Here is a 24353-nt window from a genome sequence, read left to right as displayed (position 1 = left end):
CATATGGTTCCCCAAGCCCTGCCATGAGTGATTCTTTTTTTTTTTTCTTTTTGGGCCACACCCGGCGGTGCTCAGGGAATACTCCTGGCTGTCTGCTCAGAAATAGCTCCTGGCAGGCATGGGGGACCGTATGGGACACCGGGATTCGAACCAACCACCTTTGGTCCTGGATCGGCTGCTTGCAAGGCAAACGCCGCTGTGCTATCTCTCCGGGCCCCATGAGTGATTCTTGACTGCAAAGCCAGGAGTAAGTCCTGAGTACTGCCAGGTGTAGCCAAATGACTAGAACTCAAAACACACTAAAAAGGATGATCAAAGAAGGCAGGACAGATGACTCTGCTGAGTCTCCTCCATTGCTTCACATTTCTCTAAAGACAGAAGAAGAAAGCCATGAACCAAAGCATCCAACAGGTTCTAGGAACTAGGGCAAACCCCATTGTTCTAGAACATGGGAACCTGGGTCCTTGTCGCTGAATTCTGTACAGGACACAGAAAGGAGAAAGGAGCCATGTACAGACACTATGACATTAGACTTCTGATACCCACGCCAGACTTCTTGTTGACAGCTGAGTTTTTTGAATTACAAGTCATGATTGCACAGGGAATCACTGCAGATGGGGACTGTGAAAACTTTGGTTGACAACTGTAAATGTTTCCTGACTCATGCACAGACCAGAAATGAATTTAAATAATAAAATTAAGGGCCAGAGAGATAGCACAGCAGTAGGGTAAACAACAGTCAACCAATCAATCAATCAATAAATAAATAAAGTTAAAAAATTAATAAAATATTGGGGCCAAAGAGATAGTATGGAAGTAAGGCATTTGCCTTGCATGCAGACAGTCAGTGGTTCGAATCCCGGGGTCCCATATGGTCCCCTGTGCCTGTTAGGGGTGATTTCTGAGCATAGAGCCAGGAATAACCCCTGAGCACTGCCGGGTGTGACCCAAAAAACAAAAATAATAATAATAATAAATAAAATTAAGAAAAAATTGCTACTGAATAAGAACCTGGTGATTGACATGGTACTCTTTCCTTAACAACAGTGTAAACCAATGTCTAAAAGAGAAAAAAGGAGGGAAGAGAGAAAGAAAGAGAGGAGTAAAATGCCTGCCCCAAAGGCAGGCCAGGGGTGGGGGTGGGCATGAGAGAAAAACTGGGGACATTGGTGGCAGGAAATGTGCACGGGTAAAGGGTGGTATATGTTGTAAAGCTGGAACCCAATCATTTATAACCATAGTGTTTAAATAAAAGGTGAAAAAATTTTCTTCAATATAAAAAAAAAATCAAATGCTCCAGAGTCTGTGCTGTTTCTGGCGGCACCCATCTGAGTGGAATTTCTCGGGTATGAAGAGGTGGCATGTGGATAAAGTTGTGTTTTTTTGTTTGTTTGTTTGTTTTGGGACCACACCTGGTGATGCTCAGGGGTTACTCCTGGCTATGCGCTCAGAAGTCGCTCCTGGCTTGGGGGACCATATGGGACACCAGGGGATCAAAGTGAGGTCCGTCCTAGGCTAGCGATGGCAAGGCAGACACCTTACCTCTAGCGCCACCGTGCAGGCCCCATGTGGACAAAGTTTTAAGAAGCTCTGGTGTGCAGCCCTGTCAGAGATTGGTCTCTGCTGTCATTTCATCTCTGTGACTCTTCTTGCATCTTGAAATGAGAGCAGAAATGCCACCCCCTTCTGGGATGGCCAGAACACATTCCCCAGCCCTGATATCCAGAATCTCATGGCTAGAACACTCTCCCCCAGCCCTGATTTCTGCTCAAGAGACACTACATGCAGTGCACAAAGGCCCTGTGCAGAGAGGGCTACCCCTCATCTTATCTCATTCTCCTTCATGCCTCCTTCTCCTCTAGGCTGACCCCTGCTCCCCGCCTCACACTTAATACCCTGGAATTTTTACCACTACACATCAAGGACAGAACTTTGGGGGTCAGAGTGACTTACTCTTTGAGGGCTGTGTGCCAAGAGCTTTTGCAAACTCTCCTCATTAACTTCTGACAGCAAAGGTCTAAAAATGTGATTCTCAGGACAGGATGAGTCCACTCCAAATACTGCCCTCCTGACCTTGATGTTCCCACCTGGCTCATCCCACCAGCCAAGACACTAAGCAGGCTTCCTGGTCTGTAGCGACTGACTATCTCTAGTGATTGGCATTCACAGCCAACCAAAATCAGTCTCACTTTTCATGTTTACATGAACAACTCTGTTCTCCAGGTGCCAATTATTTGGCCAATGTCAAGTGACTTTTGGGGCGCCTGGGAATTGGCACCCTAAGTCTCCAATACACAGACCAGTCTCCCACCTACACGCCTCTCTTCAAGATTGTGTACACATTTATGAGTCTCTGGATCTGTTTCTGGGGGTACCTGTTTACTTATCTGATGGCCTGGGGTAGACATTTGTGACTCCTTCATCATCCTGACCCTCTGCCGTGTTCTCAGCAGCAAACCAAGCAAGCACCATTCTAGACCCACAGGGGTCCGAGTAGGCCTCCCTCTGCCCAATACTGTGAGCTTGAGAGGACAAAGACCTCTGCTCAATATCAGATTCAGGAACAGAGGTGGAATAGAAATTAGATGTTTGTGTCCACCAGACACTTCTGATGTGCTCTCTCGCATGTCTGCTGAAAACCCCCAAACGATTTGGGAGCAGGGCCTGTGCAGTCTCTGCCCTTCTTAGCCACCAGTTGTGTCCACACTGGCTCACTCAGGGTTGTTTCCTTGGGTACTCCAAATGAGACAAGACGGAGAATGGGCATCATATTGCTATGCTGCTTCCAGATCTCTAGCCCTCAGCTGAGGTATTGTGGGAATATGGGGCTCTCATTGCATACAGGAAGCAGAATATTGTCTGTCTGGTCTGCACAGGCATCAGACTACCGCAGGGACCACAGGGATTTCCCCTTCAAGGAAAAGCAAAGGACTAGATCCTGGTCTGCGACTGCACCTGGCTCCCTGCACACCCACTCAGGGTGAGTCAGAAAACAGCCCTGAAGGTGAGGACAGCCGCTGTGGAGGTTGTGACTGAATGAAACAGGAACTCACAGTGGGTCAGTGAGGAGGAGGTTGACAGTCACATTGGCCTCAGGCAAAACTCCCAAATAGACATTGTAGACAGTGTTTTCTTCTGTCCCCTTCCCCACATAGGATCTGTCCTGACTAGCCTTGAGGTCAGCCCAACCCTCGGCCAGGAGCTTTTCTTGGTATTCCCCAAGAGCTGAGTCATTGACTCCGCGACTTCTCGTTGTATCTGAATATATAAGGGAATGGGCAGACTTGGCCTCCTGATCCATCAAAAATTACTGCTGAAATCAGTGCCTCTCTCCAAGTTCTCACCACCAGGAGTAACTTTCTGTGGCACATACTCTCACATACACACAACTTTCAATCTATGCTGTTGTCTGAGGTCTCCAAAGTATTGGACTGGTACAGTTTGGTCAGTACAAACCATGTCTTTGGTGATAACAACCTGTCCACCAACCATGACCTAGAAATCCTTCTCTGCTGTCACCTACAGGGAGGCTCCATCCCACCACGCTCACCTTGGCTTCTCAGATAGATTTAATTTGATGCTAATTAAAAGCTAAAGGACAACTTGCTGCTCTCCTTAGTATCTCCTAGGTGACTGCAGAGTGTCCATAGATTTTGTCAAGGGTTCAAAACCATACCTAGTAGCCTGCCTGTGGCCTCTGCAAATGTCCAGCTGTGAACCTCTGGTTGGGACTTTGCTAAAGTACCTTCAGCTTGGAGCATCTTCTAATTAATGTATTTGGCTTCCCAAGTGATGCTCGAGACCCACTGCTTCTTCCAGCAATTCTCAGCCAAGTCAGAAGTTCAATGGAACGGCCGGAGGATACAGTGATTCTCAGGCCCTACAGTGCTCAGGGACCAGCAGGCCCCCATGCTAGTGCTTGAGGGACATCTAAATCTATACATGATAGAGCTCAAGGTCCATGTGGTGCTGGGGTTTGTACCCAGATTCTGAGGCCTACAAAGCATGCTGAGCCATCTTGTGTGCCAGACCACTGAGCAATCTCTCCGGGCCCTTTGAGCATCTTCTTGCCTGTGGTTGGGGGGAATGGAGCAATTAAATGCAAGTCAGTCCTGGATTCTATGACTTGCAGCTCAGCCATATATTCAGCTGAATTACTTGTTGAGCTTGGCCACATGCTTGTGCCTGACTAAGGATAAGTGGGTCTGGGAAGGAATATTGGGCATCACTTATTTCACACACACACACACACACACACACACACACACACACACACACACACACACACACACACACACACACACACACACACACACACATATATATATATATACAGAGAGAGAGAGAACCTCAGTGAAAAGAGGGAGGTGACTAACCCAAGACCACACAGCCAGTGCAAGCAGAGACAGGTTTGACACTTAATTTTCTGCTTTTAGTTCAAGCCCAACCTGCTAAACGCCAGATGGGATGAAATTATGGGACATCTGTGCCCCTACTCGCATGCCTACCACTGAGCTCAGGATAGCCGAAACACATGCCTACTGTGGCTGGCCTGCCTGGCCCTTTCTTCACTTCTGGAAATTACTTTGAGACATATTCAGTAGAACATAGAAACTATCCACTTGGTTCTGGGTGAAGAAGGGGGCAAGCAGGAGGCAATATTTGCATCTCTATTTTTTTCTTCTCTTGAACAATGCTCAGGGATCACTTCTGGTGGGCTCGAGGAACCATATGGGATGCTTGGTTAGTGTTTGGTTGGCTGCAGCAAGGCAAGTAAGTGTCTTAACTCCTGTCCTATCTTTTCAGCTTCAGACCCACATATCTTTAACAACGCTTCTCAGAGCCTTACCTCTCCCCCACTAGCCATCACACTCCCAGTTCAGGACAGGAGTTCTTCCCCCCACACCCCCATCTTCCACCAATCCCTGTGCTTCCAGATCTGGAAGTCTGCCAGGCCTGCTGGTCATTGAGAGGACACAAGGATGCTTGATGTCCATCCCAAGGTCTGTTAATTATAGGTGTGGCCTGTGTTATTAACATTTTGAACTTTATTTGAAAGCGTCCCTGGCAGAAAGGACCCAGCTCCTCCCCACTCGTCCGTCCTGCTAAGGACTAGATCTGGCCTTGCCTCCTACCTGCCCCCTTCCCCACCCAGTGTGGCAGCCAGGCCGGCATCAGGGCGGGTAATGAGTTCTCTGTCCTATTAAATTTACCTCAAATGTTGTTTATTGAATTTTCCTCCCCTGTAATATGTTGCTTTGTAGTTGGGCTGTGTTTGAGAGAATTAATCAACAGCTGGGCTTGTCAGCAGCTCACCCCTGTACCTTGTGGTGGGCAGGAGGTTAATGAGGATTTCTCCAGTGGAAGGATGAGGATCGCAGAGGCTGACTGTCTCCCCCACAAAAGAGGTAGCAATTGAGCAAGCTTGTCTCTGAGGCCCTGAAACTGTGCGTCAGCCATGTGGAGCTGGGGCTCTGGACTGATTCTGCCCGGCGGTGGGGAGTTGGAGAGACTCCAGGACTAATACCCAGGGCATTGCCTTGGCACAGTGGTGGGGGATGACTGGGGCAAGGTCATATGCGCATGTGCCTGAGTGAGGCCCCAACACTGGGTCAAGGTTGCTTAGCATCTCCCAGTTTTTTGGCTTCCCCCTTCCATCTCTCATTCATACAGATAACCCATGTAACCAACTCTTCTGAGGTATGAACCACAGAGGTCCTGAATCCAGAATGGAAAACTCTAACTCGACTAGTTAGAAACTGCATGAAGGGAAAGCAAGGCCTGAGTTACTTGCTTCATAGCTCCAGTCTTGCCACAGCCTTTGCTCCCATGGGGCACATGTGCTAAATCTGGTTGTTCTGGAAATGGCTTTATTTCGATTGCTTGTTCGGCTGGTTTGGCTGGGAGTGGGGGGTTGGGGGTGGAGGCACATACTGCTCAGGACTTACTCCTGGCTCTGAACTCATAAATCACCCCTGCAGTGATTGAGTGGACTATATAGGGTGCTGGGAACCGAGTCAGAGTTGGGCTCTTCAAGGCAAGTGCTCTACCCACTGCAGTATCTCTCTAGTCTCTAGGAATTGAGTTTCTATTCCATGGTTGAGGGTAAGAAATACAGAGTTGGGGCCAGGAAGATGGCGCTAGAGGTAAGGTGTCTGCCTTGCAAGCGCTACCATAGGACAGACAGCGGTTCGATCCCCCGGCGTCCCATATGGTCCCCCCAAGCCAGGGGCAATTTCTGAGCGTATAGCCAGGAGTAACCCCTGAGCGTCAAATGGGTGTGGCCCAAAAACCAAAAAAAAAAAAAAAAAAAGTACAGAGTTAATCTTAACCTTCCTGGCATTTACTCTCATGTGGTACAAGAGGGTAACAGGCCAGGACCTCTATTTCCAGATGTCCTGAGGCCAGCTCAGGGACCTCCTGGACCTCCCTTCTCTCTGCTCCTTCTTGGAGTTCAGCCTTGAACAAAGGCTTCCTGTGTTGGGCCCGGAGAGATAGCACAGCGGTGTTTGCCCTGCAAGCAGCCGATCCAGGACCAAAGGTGGTTGGTTCGAATCCCGGTGTCCCATATGGTCCCCTGTGCCTGCCAGGAGCTATTTCTGAGCAGACAGCCAGGAGTAACCCCTGAGCACTGCCGGGCGTGACCCAAAAACCAAAAAAAAAAAAAAAAAAAAAAAACCAAAAAAAAAAAGGCTCCCTGTGGCATCACTGCTGGTGGCACCTGTGGAATGGGCCTTGTATTGGCAAATCCTTTGCTAGGCAAGAAGAGAGTGCTGTTTGCCAAGCTGGGGGCCTTCTCCTGTCAGCTCTCCTTATGTCCCTGCTGCCCTACTCCCAGTTCCCAGAGCTCAGGCTTGAGTGGGGAGCCTCATTTGTGATATTCCAGGGAGAGTAACATGGGGCCCACCAGGCAAAGAGAGAAGAGCCAGGACTAATGGCAACCACAGAGGCCTCTCCAGAGCAGAGCAAACCTCGCTGGACCCAATTAGTGTGTCACTGATAAAGAAGCAACTGACAGTGTTGTTGGGGGGTATGGTGGGGGGAGAAGCTACATATGGCATTAGGAAGGGTGGGCTAAAGTCAGGGAAGACCACATCTCACACTCCCTTGCATCTCTGTCTCCATGTATCCTGTGCTTGGGAGCCTAGTTTTGTTCGGCTCTCACTGGGATGGTGAAGAAGGGATGGCTTGAAAAATCCCACATCTGTCCAAAAGAACAGCTGTAGGTGAGCGGAGGTTGCTCTGTGCGGTTGCCTAGATTGTGCACTGCCCTGCTCTGCAGTGCCTTCAGAGCTATGTGCTTTTTAGCAGATGTTGGTATGAGAAAGGATTGCCATGTTTTTTGTTCGTTTTGTTTTGTTTGGGGGCCACACCTTATTGTGTTCAGGTCTTAATCCTGGCTCTGTACTCAGGATTCACTCTTGCAGGGACTCGAGTGGCCACATGGGATGCTGGGGATGGAACCCAGATCTACTGAGTGCAAGGCAAGTATTCTACCCACTGTATTCTTTCCAGCTCCAGAGTTTCTCTTCTGAATTCTCAGAGATGTGCTGCATGCTCCTCCAGCCCTCTGTGGAAGGTAGAGTCTTCCAGTGGTTCCAGCAACAGATACCAGCACACACCAGGAAACCTGGGACAGAGCCTGGCTAAGGAGATGCCTCACTTACTGTCTATCTGGGGCTCTGTTGGGGTCATAATTCTTTGCTTTTCCCCACTGATCCCTGTCCCACCTGTCTTTCCTTCCTTATTTTCTCTAACCTTTCCTTCCTGAGTCTGCTGAATTCTGAGAAGCCATTCCTGACATATAAGAAACTCAGGAGCACTTTGGAGATGCCCCAATATTTGTCTCTATCTATCGAATGTCCCGCATCTAAAAGCCTGCAGACATTCCTACTTGGATGCCACACACAGAAGGGTCTTCAACCTGGTGAAGATCAGGGTTTAGAGTCCTATAACCAACCAAGGCTCACTTTCCACTCCAAGTCACAAGAAGGGGTCAACTCTAAGCTATTTTTGCCATGCCAGGACTGCTTCTATTTTTTTTTTGAGGGGGGGGGCATACCCGGCAGTGCTCAGGGGTTATTCCTGGCTCTATGTTCAGAAATTGCCCCTGGCGGGCTCTGGGGACCATATGGGATGCCAGGAATTGAACCACTGTCCGTCCTGGGCTGGCTGCATGCAAGCCAAATGCCCTACCGCATTTGTGCTATCTCTCCAATCCCCGGGACTGCTTCTAAATAGCTCATACGTTCTTACAGTGCCAACTGCATTGCCAGTTTGTGCCTGAGGCTGCCAGTTCAGAATGGCTGTCTGAGAGGTTGACAGGGTGGTGCAGGAGAGGGTGGCCAGCAGACCTCCCACCTGCTCTGTTTAGTGGGGAGACAGAACATCTGGGCCCACTGCAGTGGAAGAGCTATGAGGAGGTTTGATGCCCTTGGGAAAAGGCAGTGGGCAACGGATCTGAGCCTGTAGGTAGGGTAGGGAGGGTTTGTCCAGAGCAGGGGTGACGAACAAGTTGGACATAAAGAGCCAAAAATTTAAACTGTGAGAGTCAGAGAGCCACACCACGCAGTGACCTGCCAAAACAGACACACACAAAAGCATATAATTTTAACAATAATCTGTCAAACACATATTGCATTTTGCCATTTTGAGTGAGGGTAAAAATCCAGTTCGCCACCCCTGGTCCAGAGAAAGGAGAACTGGACTCTCAGGGAAAGAGACACAGGTGTGTGGGGCTGTGCTAAGGTGTGTGTGTGTGTGTGTGTGTGTGTGTGTGTGTGTGTGTTTATACTCAGCAGCAATCTGGGTTGGTTGGGGCTGTGCTAAGGTGTGTGTGTGTGTGTGTGTGTGTGTGTGTGTGTGTTTATACTCAGCAGCAATCTGGGTTGGTTAAAGTGCTGGGCTACAGGGCAAAGGGACAAAAGCAGAGAGGCAGGAGGGTGGGCAGAAGGAACTAAAAGTCTGGGGAACCTGGGTACTAAGCTCAGACAGGCTGGCGTGACTGCCGGTGTGTGGACCTAGTAGGGGAGGAGAAACTTGCCTCTGTGGGAAAGTGAGCTCAGGTGCAGACACTGCTCTACACCATCGCTTTCATCTGCAAACATCTCTTCACTTACATTGGGACTAGTGGCACTTTCTCACATTCTTGACATGCCGGTATCATGTCTGCTTTCCATGTCAAACCAACTCCCACCTTGTATGTGCGTGAGAGAAGGAGGGGAAAACCCTGCAGTGCTCAGGGCTCTGTATTCAGGGATTACTCCTGGTGGGCTGGAAAGACCAAATGGGATGCTAAGAATCAAATCAGGGTCAGCCATGTGCAAGGCAAGGTCCCTACCAGCTGCACTATTTCTCTGGCCCCTCAACTCTTTAACATGGCTTTTACACAGCCATGGACGATGCCCAGAAACTTAAAGTGCTTTTGCCAAAGGAATTTAAGTGTTACAGAAGGCAAAAGCATGGACAAGGAGCTCCAAGAAGATTAGCTGAGCCAAAAGAATGTAAAATATATTATGTACAAACCATGAAAATGTAAGCCCCAGGCAATGAAAGAGGACTGTGTCTTTCTTATAGGCTCAGCCTATTTGAATGATCAATCCCTCTCAACCATGTCTCAACCATGCCAGTTTACAGTTTCACAGCAACCTCAGGAAGTGGCTAAAGATGATTAGTATCAGGTGGTCGTGCCTGAGGAAAAGTACAGAGGGCACTTTGCATGCAGTGCATGCAGGCAAACCAGATTCAATCCCCAGCATCCTATTTGGTTCCCTGAGCACTGCCACAAGTCATTCCTGAGTGCAGAGCCAGGAGTAACTCACGAGCACCACCAGGTTTTGGTCCCCAAATAAAAACAATTCAGTGATTTCTTGACTCCTGCAAATCACCACCATAAAGTCCTCCCGCTGCTTTGAAATATGAATCTCCGTGCTGTATTTAGACCTACAAAACCAGAAATCTATGTACCAACAACATCATTCTCTCTGAATTATCTTAGAAGCAATTGTGTTAGATTCTTAAGTGTACACCATTGCCAAATAAATCTTTATTCCCCACCCCTTTATCCTTGGGCTATGCAAGCAGCACTCACAGGGCCCAGGTATTACTTTCTTTTTTTTTGGGGGGGGGGGAGGTTTGGGTTATATTCAGCAGCGATCAGGGATTACTTCTGGCTCTGTGCTCAGAAATCGTTCCTGGCAGGCTCAGGGGACCATAATGGATGCTGGGATTTGAACCACCTTATGTCTGCCCTACTTGTGTTATCTCTCCAGCCCCTCTCTTTTTTTTTTTAATAATATCTTTATTAAGCACCATAATTACAAACATATTTGCAGTTGGGTTTCAGTCATAAAAGAACAGTGGTACTCAGCCGAACAGGCTGTGGTTCAGTGCTAGAATCCTATTGTGCAAATCGCCTGCTAACCCTGTTGGTACTGGGTCCTACAGGATAACATCTGGTTGGACGAGGTGGCCACTAGGTGGCAAGGATGACACAGTGAGGTGCAACCTCAGCTATAACCACATTCCCAGGCCCACAAACCTTTCTCTGTGCTTCTCAGCCTCACATTTAAATGCTTCCCTATGCAGGTCAAATAAACCCATCACTGGGTCAGGGTCCTAGAAAATTAGGCCTGATGGGGATTTTCTTCTAAGGCTAACCACAATGAGGGACTCATCTCCCCCCCTATCTTGGGAACTGCACAGAGGCTCCAGGGCCAAGCCAATGAATGCCAAGTCATTTCAAAAATGAAACAAAAATCAAAGAGCAATTATAGGCAGAAGGTCAAGCAAGCCCAGAAGTTGAAACCTGAGTTTAATATGGGAACAAACAAGGAGGGTGGGAGGATGAGAGTGATAATAAAGTAGGGAGAGCACTTGCTTGTACACTGCTAACCCAGGTCCAACCTCTGCACCTCTGAGAACCACTACGAGTAATTCCTGAGTGCAGAGCCTGGAGTAACCCTTGAGCATCACTAGGTGTGACCAGCCAAAAAGAGGGTACGGCAGCCTCTGGCTCTCCTCCAATTCCTTTATCTGATGCAAGTATGTAGACAAGGGAGTCTCAGTTTCTGAGTCCAGACCTCATAAGAGGTTTAGCAGCTGCAGAGTAAGCTCTGAGAGAGCCTTGAGGCTGCAGTTTTGAGGAAAGTTCCCTTAGAGCTCCCTGTTGGAAGGAAGATGGGCCTTAAAAGGTGCCTAAAAGGGAAAGTGGAGGACCTGGTGTGGCTAGTAGATGGGGTAGGATGCCACTTGCCATGCCCCAGAATTACCTGGAGAAATTCCTAAGTGCAAAACCAGGAGTAAGTCCTGAACATTGCCAGGGGTGGATTGATCACAAAACAAGTAAATGGGCTGTATTCAGCAGAGTGGGATGGGGAGAGGATCCCTGTGGGCTTTTCACTGTACTGAAAAGTCACTCAGAGGGACTGGAATGGAAGTAGAAGGCAGGCTAAGTCCATGGTGCTAGGACTTGATTACTGGGGTTGAGTAAACTATAAAGCTGACAACCTATTTCAATTTTTTTCACCTTTAATGGGGGAGAACTGATAAGCTTTGGGCAAGAGATTCACCTAGATCTCAGTTTCCCTTTCTGCAAAATGAGGATTAGAGTGGATAGGACTTTTCCTTCAAGAGGTCTGGAGTACAGGTGGGGGTGGGGTGGGATGGAGGGAGATTTGGGACTTTGGTGGCGGGAATGTTGCACTGGTGAAGAGGGGTGATCTTTATAGGACTGAAACCTTATCACAATCATTTATGTAATCAAGATATCCAAATAAAGGGAAAAAAAAAAAAAAAAACCTTGTCAGCTAAAAGGGCAAAATCATTGCTCTTACCAGTGGAAAAAAAAAAAAAAAAGAGTTCTGGTGAAGGCAATAAACAGGGACCACAGAGACTGTATAACAGGCAGAGTGCTTGGCTTACATGTAGCAGACCTGGTTAGATTTTCTCTACTCCATACGGTTCTCTGAGCAGTGCCAGGAGATCCCTAAGCACAGAGCCAGGATTTAACCCAGAGCACTGTTGAATGTGGCACAAAAACTAACAAACACGGTCTATTTGGGGCAAAGGAGATAGTAGAGGGGATGAAGCTCTTGTTTTTGCATGCAGGAGTTCCAGGCTCCTCCATTGTGCATGGCACTTAGAAAAATCCCCAGCTCTGAGCCAGGAGCATCCCCTGAGCACTTTGAGGTGTGCTGGGCCTGACCCAGGGAAGTCCTATAAACACTATGATCCTTGAGTTAGTGAGTTTGGAGATCACGACCGTCTACTTCGCTACTTGTGGACTCTTGTTTTGCTCTGACAGCTGTCAAGCACCGCAGGAGAAAGGTGAGCAATGGAGGTCTACAGGACTGATCCTGCTCTTGGTCACCCCATTAAATTCAATCAAAGCCCAGGCTCTCACACTCCGTGGCAGAGTCATGGGGATTGACAAGCTCCTTGTGCATGCTGGATTCTTAGCTGGTGATCTCATAGCACAGTGTCTTACCATGCTCCTACGCAGCCTGCAGCAGCCCTGCCTGCCTGCGGTGGTCAGCACAGTGCCCTTTCCCATTCTTTCTTTCTTCCTTCTGGCCTGTACCTGCAGCTCACTGGGAGTTCCTGCCTGAACATGGCAGCCCCCACCTGCTGGGAGGGGTGAGAACCATCTTTCCTAATGTTTTTGGACAAGACTCTTCAGGAAATTTTACTTTTGTCTTCCCCCCTCCCCACTGGGGTTTGCTTATTAACCCCATCTTGCAGTAATCTATTCACGACCTTTCTTGCAACATCTTTCATTTTCCAGATATAATCACATCTTCTGGCAGGAATTCCCTTCCCTCCTGGGGTCTGTAATTACTCCTGCAGATGGGAGTTCTGGTGTTAATGACTAAAGGGGCTGGGGTGGGCTCTAGAAGCCGCAGGCCGGGAGAAGGAGGAGACGAATTCTTCCTTTGTTGCAGCTCTGCAGCCTTAGTCGGCCTGGGGCCCCTCTGGCTCTGTTGCATCTGGGTGCACACAACGTGGTTCGTCTTCCAGCACTTCCCAGCAACCTGCTTTCTCTCTGCTGTCACCAGCCCTGCTGTGTCAGGCTGTGCTTTGTGCCTCAGTGGGCAGGAGATAAAGCACAGGGCAGGGGTGACTTGGGCCCATGAAACAGCAGGCAGGCACCTACATTGGACTGCCTGACCCCCCCCCCCCAGTTCTCTCTCAGCCTCACATCACATTTCAGCGGCTGTCATGGGGACCCCAGTTCTGCATCCTCTCAACATCATCTCCCAACCACATCGTCTCCGGCCTAGGCCCTCTGCAGTGGTTAGTGTCCTCCAAAGTTGGCCAGCAGCCCCCTGGCCCTTCAGGGAAACTCCTCGGGCTCATGTCTCCTGTGGGGTCTCTGGGGTGGCAACATTTGAGCCAACAAGCAGAAACACCCATAGACTTGGATTCACAGACAAAGGGGGGGTCTTTAAAATAATGGCACCTCCCACCTGGCTCAAGACTTGGCTGATGGTAGAGGCCTGTGTCTCCATGACAGACTTTTGTAATGTGTGTGCTAGAAAAGGTGGGGAATGCAAGGGGGCAAGTAGGGTGCCATGGGGATGAGCTGCTTTCCAGAACCAGGGGGTCAACAATTTCACCCAATAAAGTCCCACACTGTGGTTTCCCAGGGGCAAGGACCCAACTCTCTTTTACCCCCTCTCGTCCCCTGACTAAAGCCCATTTCCCTGGCTCTGCCATGTGGATTCATCATCCACATGATGTGCCACCTAGAGGCCCATCCTGTCTCTTGCTCTGGGAACTCTCAAAATGTCCCTGCAAAGGGAGTAAGGGGGTTGGAGGATATTAGGGAGGCCGGTGGGGAGGGCTGGAAGCTTCCCACTCTGCTCTGCCACCATCTGCCATGGAATCCAAGTCAAAGTCACTTCTCTCCTATGGGGTCTTGGTTTCAAAATTCTGTGATCGGGGGTGTGTGCCAGGGGCCCCCAAGCTCTGTCCCTGTCTTATAGTGTGGTTCCCATCTGCCCTGCATTCTGCCCCCGAGGAGCAGGCATTGTCCATTTTTGGGCTAGAGCGGCCCTTCTCAGCCTTCCCGGCCTAGGACCCCGGGGCCACTCCTGCCTGTACTCAGCAGGTCCACTCAAACATGGGACCTCACACAAGCAAGACACACAGTCTCTCCATGAACCATGTGATCCAGGGTAGGCACTGTGCTCCCATTTGACAGGTGAAAATGGGGCCTGAAGAGGCTCAATTTGCTGAGGAAAAGTTGGAGTTCCAATCCAGGATGGCTAACCTCCAAGTCTCTGCCCTATGCCTCTAGCATCATCTTCACTGCTCCATCTGACATTTTTTTTTTTTTTTTTGGTTTTTGGGTCACACCCGGCGGTGCTCAGGGGTGACTCCTGGCTGTCTGCTCAGAAATAGCTCCTGGCAGGCACGGGGGACCATATGGGACACCGGGATTCAAACCAACCACCTTTGGTCCTGGATCGGCTGCTTGCAAGGCAAACGCCGCTGTGCTATCTCTCCGGGCCCTCCATCTGACATTTAACACATGCACCCTCGTTAGCAGCCAGGCTTTGTTCAACAGGTCGAACAGATCCCACTGAATGTAACCCTAAGATTAATATTGGACCAGGGACCAGAGTGGCAATCCAGTGGATAGGGTGCTTGTCCTACATACTATTGACCTGGGTTTGATCCCTGAATCTCATGGGGTCCATTGAGCACTTCTTGGAGTAATTCTTGAATGCAGAACCAGGAATAATCCCTGAGCACAGTGAGGTGTATTCTAAAATAATAACATGCTAAAAAGTGGTGTTGGAGAGAAAGTATCCAGTGTGTAGGGAGTTTGTCTTGCATGCAGCCAACCTGGGTTCAATCCCTGGTATCCTACATGGTTTCCTGAGAACTGCTAAAATGGGACTGGAATAAATAGTAGAGGGGGTAGAGTTAGGAATGAGAAAGAACCATATGACAATGATAGTTGGAAGGCCTGGAGAGATAGCACAGCGGCATTTGCCTTGCAAGCAGCCGATCCAGGACCAAAGGTGGTTGGTTCGAATCCCGGCGTCCCATATGGTCCCCCGTGCCTGCCAGGAGCTATTTCTGAGCAGACAGCCAGGAGTAACCCCTGAGCACCGCCGGGTGTGACCAAAAAAACAAAAAACAAAAAAAACAAAAAAAAAAAAAACAATGATAGTTGGAAATGATGACTCTAGATAAGAACTGGGTGCTGAAAGGAGGTAAAGTGATATGCAAACCACCAATAACAATATTGTAAACCACAATGTCTAAAAGGAAAAAAGTAGAGAGAAATATATATATATATGTAGAGAGAGAGAGAGAGAGAGAGAGAGAGAGAGAGAGAAGAAAAATATCTTCTATAGAGGCAGAAGAAGATGGGGAGGGTGGTACAGAAACTGGGACATTGGGTCAGGAAATGTGCAGTGGTGAAGGAATGGGTGTTGGGGTGAACCTGAAACTCCATCCCGGGCATCTCATATGACCTTCCAAGCCCCTGGAAGTGATCCCTGAGCACAGAGCCAGGAGTAACCCCTAAGCCTTGCCAGTGTGGCCTAAAACTAACAAAAAGGAATAATATTGGGGTATACCATCCTCTTTCCCTTATTTCAAGGCTCGAGAGTCTTAAGCTACCAAGCCAAAGCATCCCAGCAGAAGAGGGTTGAACATAGTGGGGTGGGAATGCATGTGTGTATTTACAGACCTGGGTTGGTTCTGGTCTGTACCTCTGCCCAGGGGGACCCCGGCAGCCAATGGGTGCTCCCTCTCACTCACGTATGGCATCCAGAAAAATTCTTTTACCGTAATAATCAGGGATCTCATGATAGTGGCGGCCACAGGGATGAGAAGTTGGTTTTCTGCTATTGAGGCTAATAGGCTTCAGCTCTCAGCTTGAAGAACCAAACAATTAGAACAGGGAATGTGCATCATTCTGTGCATGTCATCTGGACCTCACTTCTAGTTCCTACTCACTTCCAGCTCTGCAGCTGCCTGGCACCCTCTGAGGAACCTTAAATGGGGAAGGAGACCCTGAAGGTGCCACCAGAGGTGGGTGACAGGAGAGGGGGGTGACCTTGTCTTTAAAGTCTTGGAGAAAAATTCCATCTCTGCCTCACTGATCTGGATTATCCTCCCTCTCTCTACCTCTCACACCACCTGCTGAAGAAGCTGAGGTTGGTGTGTGACCTGCCCAGGGCACAGAGAAAAGGGAGAAAAATGTGGCCAAGGGTTTGTTTATTTGGGTGATGGAGTGCCCTCCCCTCAGCCGCATGCAGAGCTCAATAATAGAAGACAGGGTTGGAAAAATGGCTGCATGAACAGATGAGCCCTTTAAGGTAATAGAAATCCTGTCATCCAGAGAGAAAAAAAGGTCCCAGATCTCTTGGGAGGGGGATACCAGGTATTCTCTCTCTCTCTCTCTCTCTCTCTCTCTCTCTCTCTCTCTCTCTCTCTCTCTCCTCCCCCCCCCCCCCCGCTTAGGTTCTAGCTGTATTTGTCCCCATTAGAGTTGTGAGGGAACATCTGCACTGAGCAGGACAAGGTCCCTTTGGCCCAAAGACAGGGCAGGGAAGGAATTTGGAAAATGAAGTCCTGGCTGCTCTTTGGCCACTCACTTTCAGCCTGGATGTGGTGGCTGTGGTGGGTCCTGGTGCCATTGCCAAGGAGGAAATCTAGTTGGGGTAGCAGGGCAGAGGTTTATCCTACTTCCCGGGGACAATCGCCATCTGCAACCCTGCTGCTCCTAGTCAAGAGGAAGCATCAATGGGCTCTGCTCCCTGTTCCCACCTGCATCCTCAAACAGGTCTCTCAGTCGGGGCCAACTAGCCTTTCCAGGTGGAGGTCCTGGGGGGTAAATAATACCAGCAATAGCGAGGCAGCATGATTTTCAGTAATGAGAGGAACAGCTAATGCTTGCTGAAAGGTCATTCACAGGTCTAACAATCCAACCATTGCTTATACACAAGAGATTGAAATAGCTCAGCAATTGAGTGGGCTGGATTATTCTTCCTGCTTCATATTTGAGTAAAACAGAGGGTCTGAGAGGTCAATTTTCTTGCCCAAGGTCAGACAGCTCATGAAGTACCAAGAAAAGTGGCCAGTTTGGTCCCGAAGCCCTGCCAAATGCCCGTTTCTCTGGGCTGCTGAGATTACAGGCATATCTGGATCCTTGTTCTGTTGAGGGGAAGGGTCCTTCCCTGTGAGTTTCCTTCCTTACATGGTCAGTTCTGGACATTATTTGTTTGTTTGTTTTTTGGGCCACACCTGGTGATGCTCAGGGGTTACTCCTGGCTATGTGCTCAGAAATTTCTCTGGTCTTGGGGGAACCATATGGGACGCCAGGGATGGAACCCAGGTCTGTCCTGGGTCAGCCGCATGCAAGGCAAATGCCCTACTGCTGCACAATAGCTCTGGCCCCAGTTCTAGTAAATCACCTCAAACACATGTGCTCTGGGGTCTCTGCTCTGCTTCTCGCTCTTTCCCCTCAACTCGAATACCCATTCCACTGTGTCTGTTTCAGCCCATAAAATCCTCAGCCTTTCAGATTATGGTCCCAAAAATGCCACATCCTAGAAGCCTTCCACAAATACCTCTCTTTTGAATGTAACTTCATCTTTTCTCCTCTTGTGCTTCCCACCACACAAGTTCATTCTCAGGGCCTCACTCCTGGGCCTGTCATGTAGTGAGGGAAATTCTTGGGAGAGTAAAAATATCTAGAACTTAGCAGATGATGAAGTTTAGGTGAATTAAAGAGGGGCCAGAGTGGTGGCTCAAATGGTAAGGCATCTGCCTTGCCCACGCTAGCCTAGGATAGACCGCAGTTCGATTCCCCAGTGTCCCATATGTTCCCCCGAGCCAGGGGCTATTTCTGAATGCATGACCAGGAGTAATCCCTGAGCATCACTTGGTGTGGCCCAAAAAACAAACAATAAAAATGAAGAATTGAGGGCAAGGGCTGGAGATAGTGCAGTGTGAAGAGAGAATGCCAACCTAGGTTAGATCCCCAGCATCCAATATGATCTGCCATATCCCATCAGGAGTAATTCCTGAGCTCAGAGCCAGGAGTAATCATCTGAGAATCACTGAGGATGTCTCCCCAAAACAAAACAAAACAAAACAAGAGTTGAGGGCAGGTTACAAAGGATAGGATGGGTTAGTGAGGTGCTAAGAAGTTGTGGAAGGTCCACATTTTCTGAATCCTCCCTTCCATCCCTTCCAGGCCTCTGTAGGCCTGAGCCCTTAGTTCCATGCTTCCTGGTGTGCCTTGTTTCTTCACTTCTATGCTGTGACTGGGTGAAGCCCTAGGACAGGTATTCAGGTTGGTGGGTGCAATGGCTTGTGGTGCTGGCCATGGTGCTGAAACGAGAACCTCCAGGGAAGAAGGAGACGCCATTGTTTCTGTCTTGCAGGGAATGCCTTTTTGTTTTGTTCTGTTTTGTTTTTGTTTTTGGGCCAGACCTGGTGACACGCTCAGGGATTACTCCTGGTCATACACTCAGCAATCGCTCCTGGCTTGGGGGACCATATGGGACACCAACGATCGAACCCAGGTCCATCCTGGGTCAGCCGCAGGCAAGGCAAATGCCCTACCATTGTGCTATCTCTCTGGTCCCAGGAAACGCTTTTGAAATCTATAGAACCAGAGCTGGGGACTTAATTTCTGTACTTTTTTTTTTCAATTCTGGGCTCTTTTCCACCACTTGACAGCCCAATACATTAAGTCACAGACATGTCCATGACTGCCTCCATGAAAATGCTAGAGGCTGTGCATTCTGGGCTCTCTTGTGTATGTGGCAGGGAGGCATATTCAGGGATTTGGGACAGCACTATTATACTGCTACTTTTATAGTTTTACACATTTACTCCCATTTTTACTGGTTGTCTATTTTGTTCTAGGCACTGAGCTATGAACTTTCCATCTGAAGCTGTCTGCTTCCATGACAAAGTGTCCCCTGAACAGATATGAGAGAGCAGAAAGATAAGAAAAGATAAGGGGCTGGCCTGAACTTGAACTAAGACATACAGGGTTCCATGAAGGTTCCATGGGCATCCACAGTCAAAGCTGTCACCTCATGGATGTGAGGTGGCAATGTCTGTCTCTATGGTTTCGTGACCCTGGCAAAAAGTCCTGTTTATTTTCTAGCTCTCCCTTGGCAAATAGGGAAAGGACAGTGCATAAAGGGAAGGGAAGGGAAGGTCCATGTGGCTCTTATAAAGGATAAAGGTTTAGAGACTCAGAAAAGGCTCTTCTAGTTATGTCTGATTTATTTTCCATCCAGAAAATCTTCCAAGAAAAAAGGCAAGTGCATAAATTCACAAACTGACCAACAAAGGTCAGTTTTGCTAAAGACTATTGACTGCAGGAGATTTGGGGGAGGGTCTCAGGGCACTCAGACCACCTGAATCTCTTCAAACAGCTAGTTAATGTCAAGAAATCACATTCATTCATTCATTCATTCTTTAATTCGTTCATTCACATAGGAGTGAGGGTGAGCACTGTCAAGGTGCCCAGTACATAGAGAAGAGAACACAGACAAGGACCATGTCTGTTTGCTAATCATTATGAGCTATGGCTGCTGTACAGTACTCAACAAGTCTCTCGAGAGCCTTAACGGGTCTAACAAGGCCAGGCAGGAGAAAGATGGGGATTCATGGAGTTTCACCAGGCAGCCTGGCTCACAATTTGTCTTTAGCCCAAGCAGGACTACACAAGAGAGGATTCTTATAAGCTTTGGGCTCCCATATGTTCAAGGGCAGGATGTTATTTGCATCCCAGTCAGAAGAAAGAAAATGTCTGGTTTAGGAACCAGCTTTTGTTTTGTTTTGTTTTGAGGACATACCTACTCATGCTCAAGGGTTTCTTCTGGCTCTGCTCTCAGAAATCGCTCCTGGCAGGCTCGGGGAACCATATGGGATGCCAGGGATCAAACCCAGGTCATCTGTGTGCAAGGCAAATACCCTACTGCTGTGTTATTGTTCCAGCCCAGGGAGCCAGCTTTTTTAGAATTCCCAGGACCTGCTCCCCTCTCCTAAGCATTAGGCAGAATGTGAGATTAAGACATAGATTGGGGGGGGGGGGATTCCCAGAAGGCTCATAGGCTCCATCCATCAGCATCCCTCACACACACCCAGACAGATGAGCACTTACATAGACACTCATAGACACACACAGACACAAAGATATATGTGCTGACACATCCTGACAAACTGATACACAGAGAGACATATAGGCACATACAAACACAGATGCACAGATACACATAGGCACACATATAAAGACCCATAAACACATACCAAAACTCACAGACACACATACAGAGAACACAATGCCCAGACACACACAAACACACAGACACATTGGCTCAAACACAGAGACAAGCCCCTGCCCCCCTTTTACCTACTTATTCTCCCTTGCAGTCAAATCCCAATCTGGTTCCCAGGAAAGCAAGCACCTGAGGAACCAGTGGGTCCAATTGCATCACATGGAAAGCTGAGCCCTGGGCCTGAGTCATTGGCCTTCATGCAGTTCCATGGAATAGGAATGTGTCCCTTTACCCCCCATCTAGTGTGATCAGTTCCCACAGTTTAGTCCATCACTCACTTGGCTGGTGCAGACATTTCTTCCCAAGAAAAGGGATATATTTTCATTCTCTCTGGCCTGGGTTTCTAGGGGCGTGACGAACAAAGTCCTCATGGACAGGGATCCTTAAGACGGACAGATTTCCTTCCCTAGGATGAACAGACTTCTCTAGGATAGAGCAACTTCCTTCCCCACAGGAGATGATACCTGGCTTCTTCTGTCAAATCTTGTCTACCAGGTACAGAGAGGAAGAGGCAGCATAACAGTTTGGCTCATAGACTAGGCCATTGCCCATGAAAAACTCTTTACCCTCAGACCCTGCCAGGAGCTAACCTGAGGATGGTTGGTTTTCCCCAACTAAACTCCACCAAAGCCCATGACATCTGTTCCAGTGTCAACAAAACCCCCAGTTTCCTGGGAGTGGGGGTGGGGAGCGACTTAAGCCCATGTCTCAGTTAAGCCCATGTCTCACAGCCCTTTCACACCTGAGCACAGTACTCCATTAGCTGGGAATTATGGCTCCACAGTGACTGGAACAGAACAGCTCCTGGACAAGTTCACTAAGGTTCAAGAATGTTAGATTATACCTTGTTTTACCCAAAACAAAGATCACCCCTGATTTCTTTGTATCTGTTTATTTACAACTTGGTTCACCCAAAACAAAGACTGTCATATGTAAACTTGGGTGGGACAGACTCAGGAGAACCTGAGCTATCTGCCCTTACTCCAGTGCTTCTCAAATAGTGGGACGTGCCCCCCAGGAGGGTACAAGGCTCCATAAAGGGGGGGGGCGCCTTTGGCCTCAGCAAACACTGTCATAACAAGCTAAGCCCCGTGTTTATGTCTCTGTATGTCTCTGGAGCTGAGAGTCGCTGCGTCCTGCTTCAAACCCCGCTTCGAAAAGCTATGCATTGCAAAACATGCTCATTGGAGCCATTCATCCAGACATCACCTCTGATGAAAAAACCAGCTCAAATTATTTTATATATTTTTGTTTTGCAGGTTAAAGTTTTTTTTGTTTTTTTTTTTTTAATAAAGATACTATTTACAGTCACGTGAGGGGCACAAAAATGTTTTCTTCTTCCTAGGGGGCGCATGACAGAAAATAATTGAGAAGCACTGCCTTCCTCTGTTCTTACTCTTCCACCTGGGAGAGATCTCTGTACTCAATAAAAACAGTTCTGGTGGGCAGTTGGCTCTGGATACAAGATAGAAGATTGCCAGACTACACACGTTTCATCCTCAGCCTGGTCTGGATTATTTTGTGCAGCGACTCTGCTTTAGACTCATTTACCTGGGGTTAGAGATACAGTGTATGTGTGGTGATTTTACACAAGAAGCCCTAAAACCAGGGACTCTGCCTCTCTCTGACCCTCCAGCCACACTGCACAAGGGGTGGGATCCATTCCCATATGCCAAAGCTGAGTTTTGAGGCACAAGCCCCAGACCACAGCAGCCGGGCTGCACCCACAGGCCACACTTTCTTCTACACAGGCCACTTCCTACAGTGAACACAGATCAAACCCACTCCCTGGGACTGGCCAACTTTGATACAGGATTCCACTTGCAATGTCAAGTTCCCAGCCTCATAAAAACCAGCATAATTCATGAGGGGATCCAAATAGTAAACAAATGCATGGGGGAAAATGTTCATTCTCTATAGTAATCAGTGAAATGCAAATTAGAGCAACAGTACAGAACCATTTTCTACCTATATAATTAGCAAAAATTAAAAAAGAAATAATGCTCACCAGGTTGTTTTAAACTCAGGTACATTGCCTGGAGACTGATGACAGCAGACATTTATAGAACTTGTGCAAAGAAGCAGCATTTGTCAAAACATTCAGTGTCCATTGACTGAAGGGAGAGGGCTAAGTCACTCCAGGGGGCCTTCGATGGGGGTGAGGAGGAAGTGGAGGTGGGGAAGGTTGTTTGTAAGATGCAACATTCACAGTGAACACAGAAACTATTTACTATATAGTAACCAGGGAATGGGCAATGTCATGTGGCCATTTGAAATGATTCAGAAGCCTAAGCAGCAAAGCCAGGTCAAAGGAAGATGCAAAACCATGTCTTTGTGTGATCTTGCATGGTCTTGCACAAAACCATGTTTGTTGTGAAGCAAAAATACCATGTAAACAGAGTCACAGTATAGCATGGAGGCATTTCTCTTGCACCTAGGTTCAATTCCTTTATGTTCCCTGAACATTGCCAGGAGTGATTCCTAAGTGCAGAACCAGAAGTAAGCCCTGAGAATCCCTGGATATGATCAAACTTCCTCCACCACCCTCCCAAAATACTGTGCGGATGGATCGAGCAGAAAGGGAGCTCGGCACATAGTAAGTATCCAGGGTTCTGGAAAGAGGGCATGGAGGAAATTCTCCACCCGGCTGGCAGCATCAAAGTTCCCTTGCATTGGCCACAGACAACCTCCGAGGGGCCGTAGGATGCATCTCAAGGGTGGGGGGGCGATATCATCTCCCTTGGGCATCCCCCCATCTTACCATGAAGCCTGGGGCGCAGGTGCAGCTGCCAGTTATGCTGTGACAGTCGGCACCGTTCTGGCACGCGCAGGGCAGTTGGCAGCCATCCCCATAGAAGCCAGCAGGACAAGACTCATTGCAATGGGGGCCCGACCAGCCTGGCTGGCATGTGCAGGCTCCAGTAACTGGGTGGCAGCTGAAAGGAGAGAGAAGGATGAGAGGGAAGTCTGGGAGGAATACGCCCAGCTGCACCCCTGTTCCCCATTCCAGGTCTGAGTTCCAGGGTGACAAGGACCAGCAACTAGCAGGATTAACCTGGTCCCAGAAATGGAGGCTCATGGGACTATTTGCCTGCAGGGGTAGCAAAACCATTGTTAAGACATGGGTCTCAAAACTCCCCAGAAAGTGCTCCTCGCAACATCAACAGGCAGATAGCAATTTATTCGTCAGATGAAGCCCGAGTCCATGGTAGGGTCTAGTCTGGGACAAGCCAGAGGGTGGCAGCAAGGAGTTTTGAGTCTGCCCATCCTGGGCTTGGGGTCTGGGGTTTGAGCCATATCCAGCAGTGCTTGGTAGGTGTAAGGTGAACCTAGCTAAATCCCTAAACAAGGATTTAAAGAAAGAAATCCTAAACAAAGGATTCCTGGCTTCCTCTTCCTGGTAACTTCTTCCTTTAATATGTAAAAGCCCACCTGGATTACAGGACCTTCCCCCATCCTGGTGGATTTGGTTCAGGAGAATAAAGAGAGCAATTCTGGGGTTGGGGGACACAAAGAAAGCACATGGCAGAGAGAGGCCATGAAGCAAAAAAGCAGACTGATTATGATAAATCTTGTGCTGAGTGGCTTAGTATTATTCTCTGCCACTACCCTGCTTCATCAGACCTGTCTACCTAAAAGGGTTAAAATATGGTGCCTGGGGCAGTCTCATCACTCGTGGATTTTTATTTTAATTTTACAGGTAGGTTCCTGGCAGTGCTCAGGAGACCATACAGAACTAGGGACCTAACTAGCAGCTTATGCATGCCAAAAGCTTAATAACCCTTTGAGCCATTTTCCTGATCCTGTCTGGCCTATTTATTTTTGGCTTGTCTTGTTCTTGGGGGAAGGGAGGCCTCTCCAGTGGTGCTGGGGTCCCACCAGGGTTCCACCAACCAGTGGGAGGAACAGGCAGTACTGGAACAGAACCCAGGACCTCTACTTACAGCCTGTGTCCTGGCCCTTTAAACTGCTTCCCAAGCTTGGCTCTGAACATCTGTAGTATTAAAGAATGGCCCAGGGGGGCTGATG

The 24353-nt window shown here is 48.5% G+C and overlaps 1 protein-coding gene across 1 annotated transcript in view; it reads right to left on the bottom strand.

Annotated features, from left to right (window-relative positions):
- MEGF11 (multiple EGF like domains 11) overlaps positions 1-24353 on the bottom strand; it is a 332603-nt gene that overhangs the window by 33331 nt on the left and 274919 nt on the right. Inside the window, 1 exon segment of the mRNA XM_049777656.1 lies at positions 23086-23260. Within this exon segment, the coding sequence (XP_049633613.1) occupies positions 23086-23260 (175 nt within the window).

This window comes from Suncus etruscus, chromosome 1, assembly GCF_024139225.1.
Source record: "Suncus etruscus isolate mSunEtr1 chromosome 1, mSunEtr1.pri.cur, whole genome shotgun sequence".
NCBI lineage: Eukaryota > Metazoa > Chordata > Mammalia > Eulipotyphla > Soricidae > Suncus > Suncus etruscus.
The sequence above is the reverse complement of the archived record's forward strand: the minus strand, read 5'-3'. Positions and strand labels throughout refer to the sequence as shown.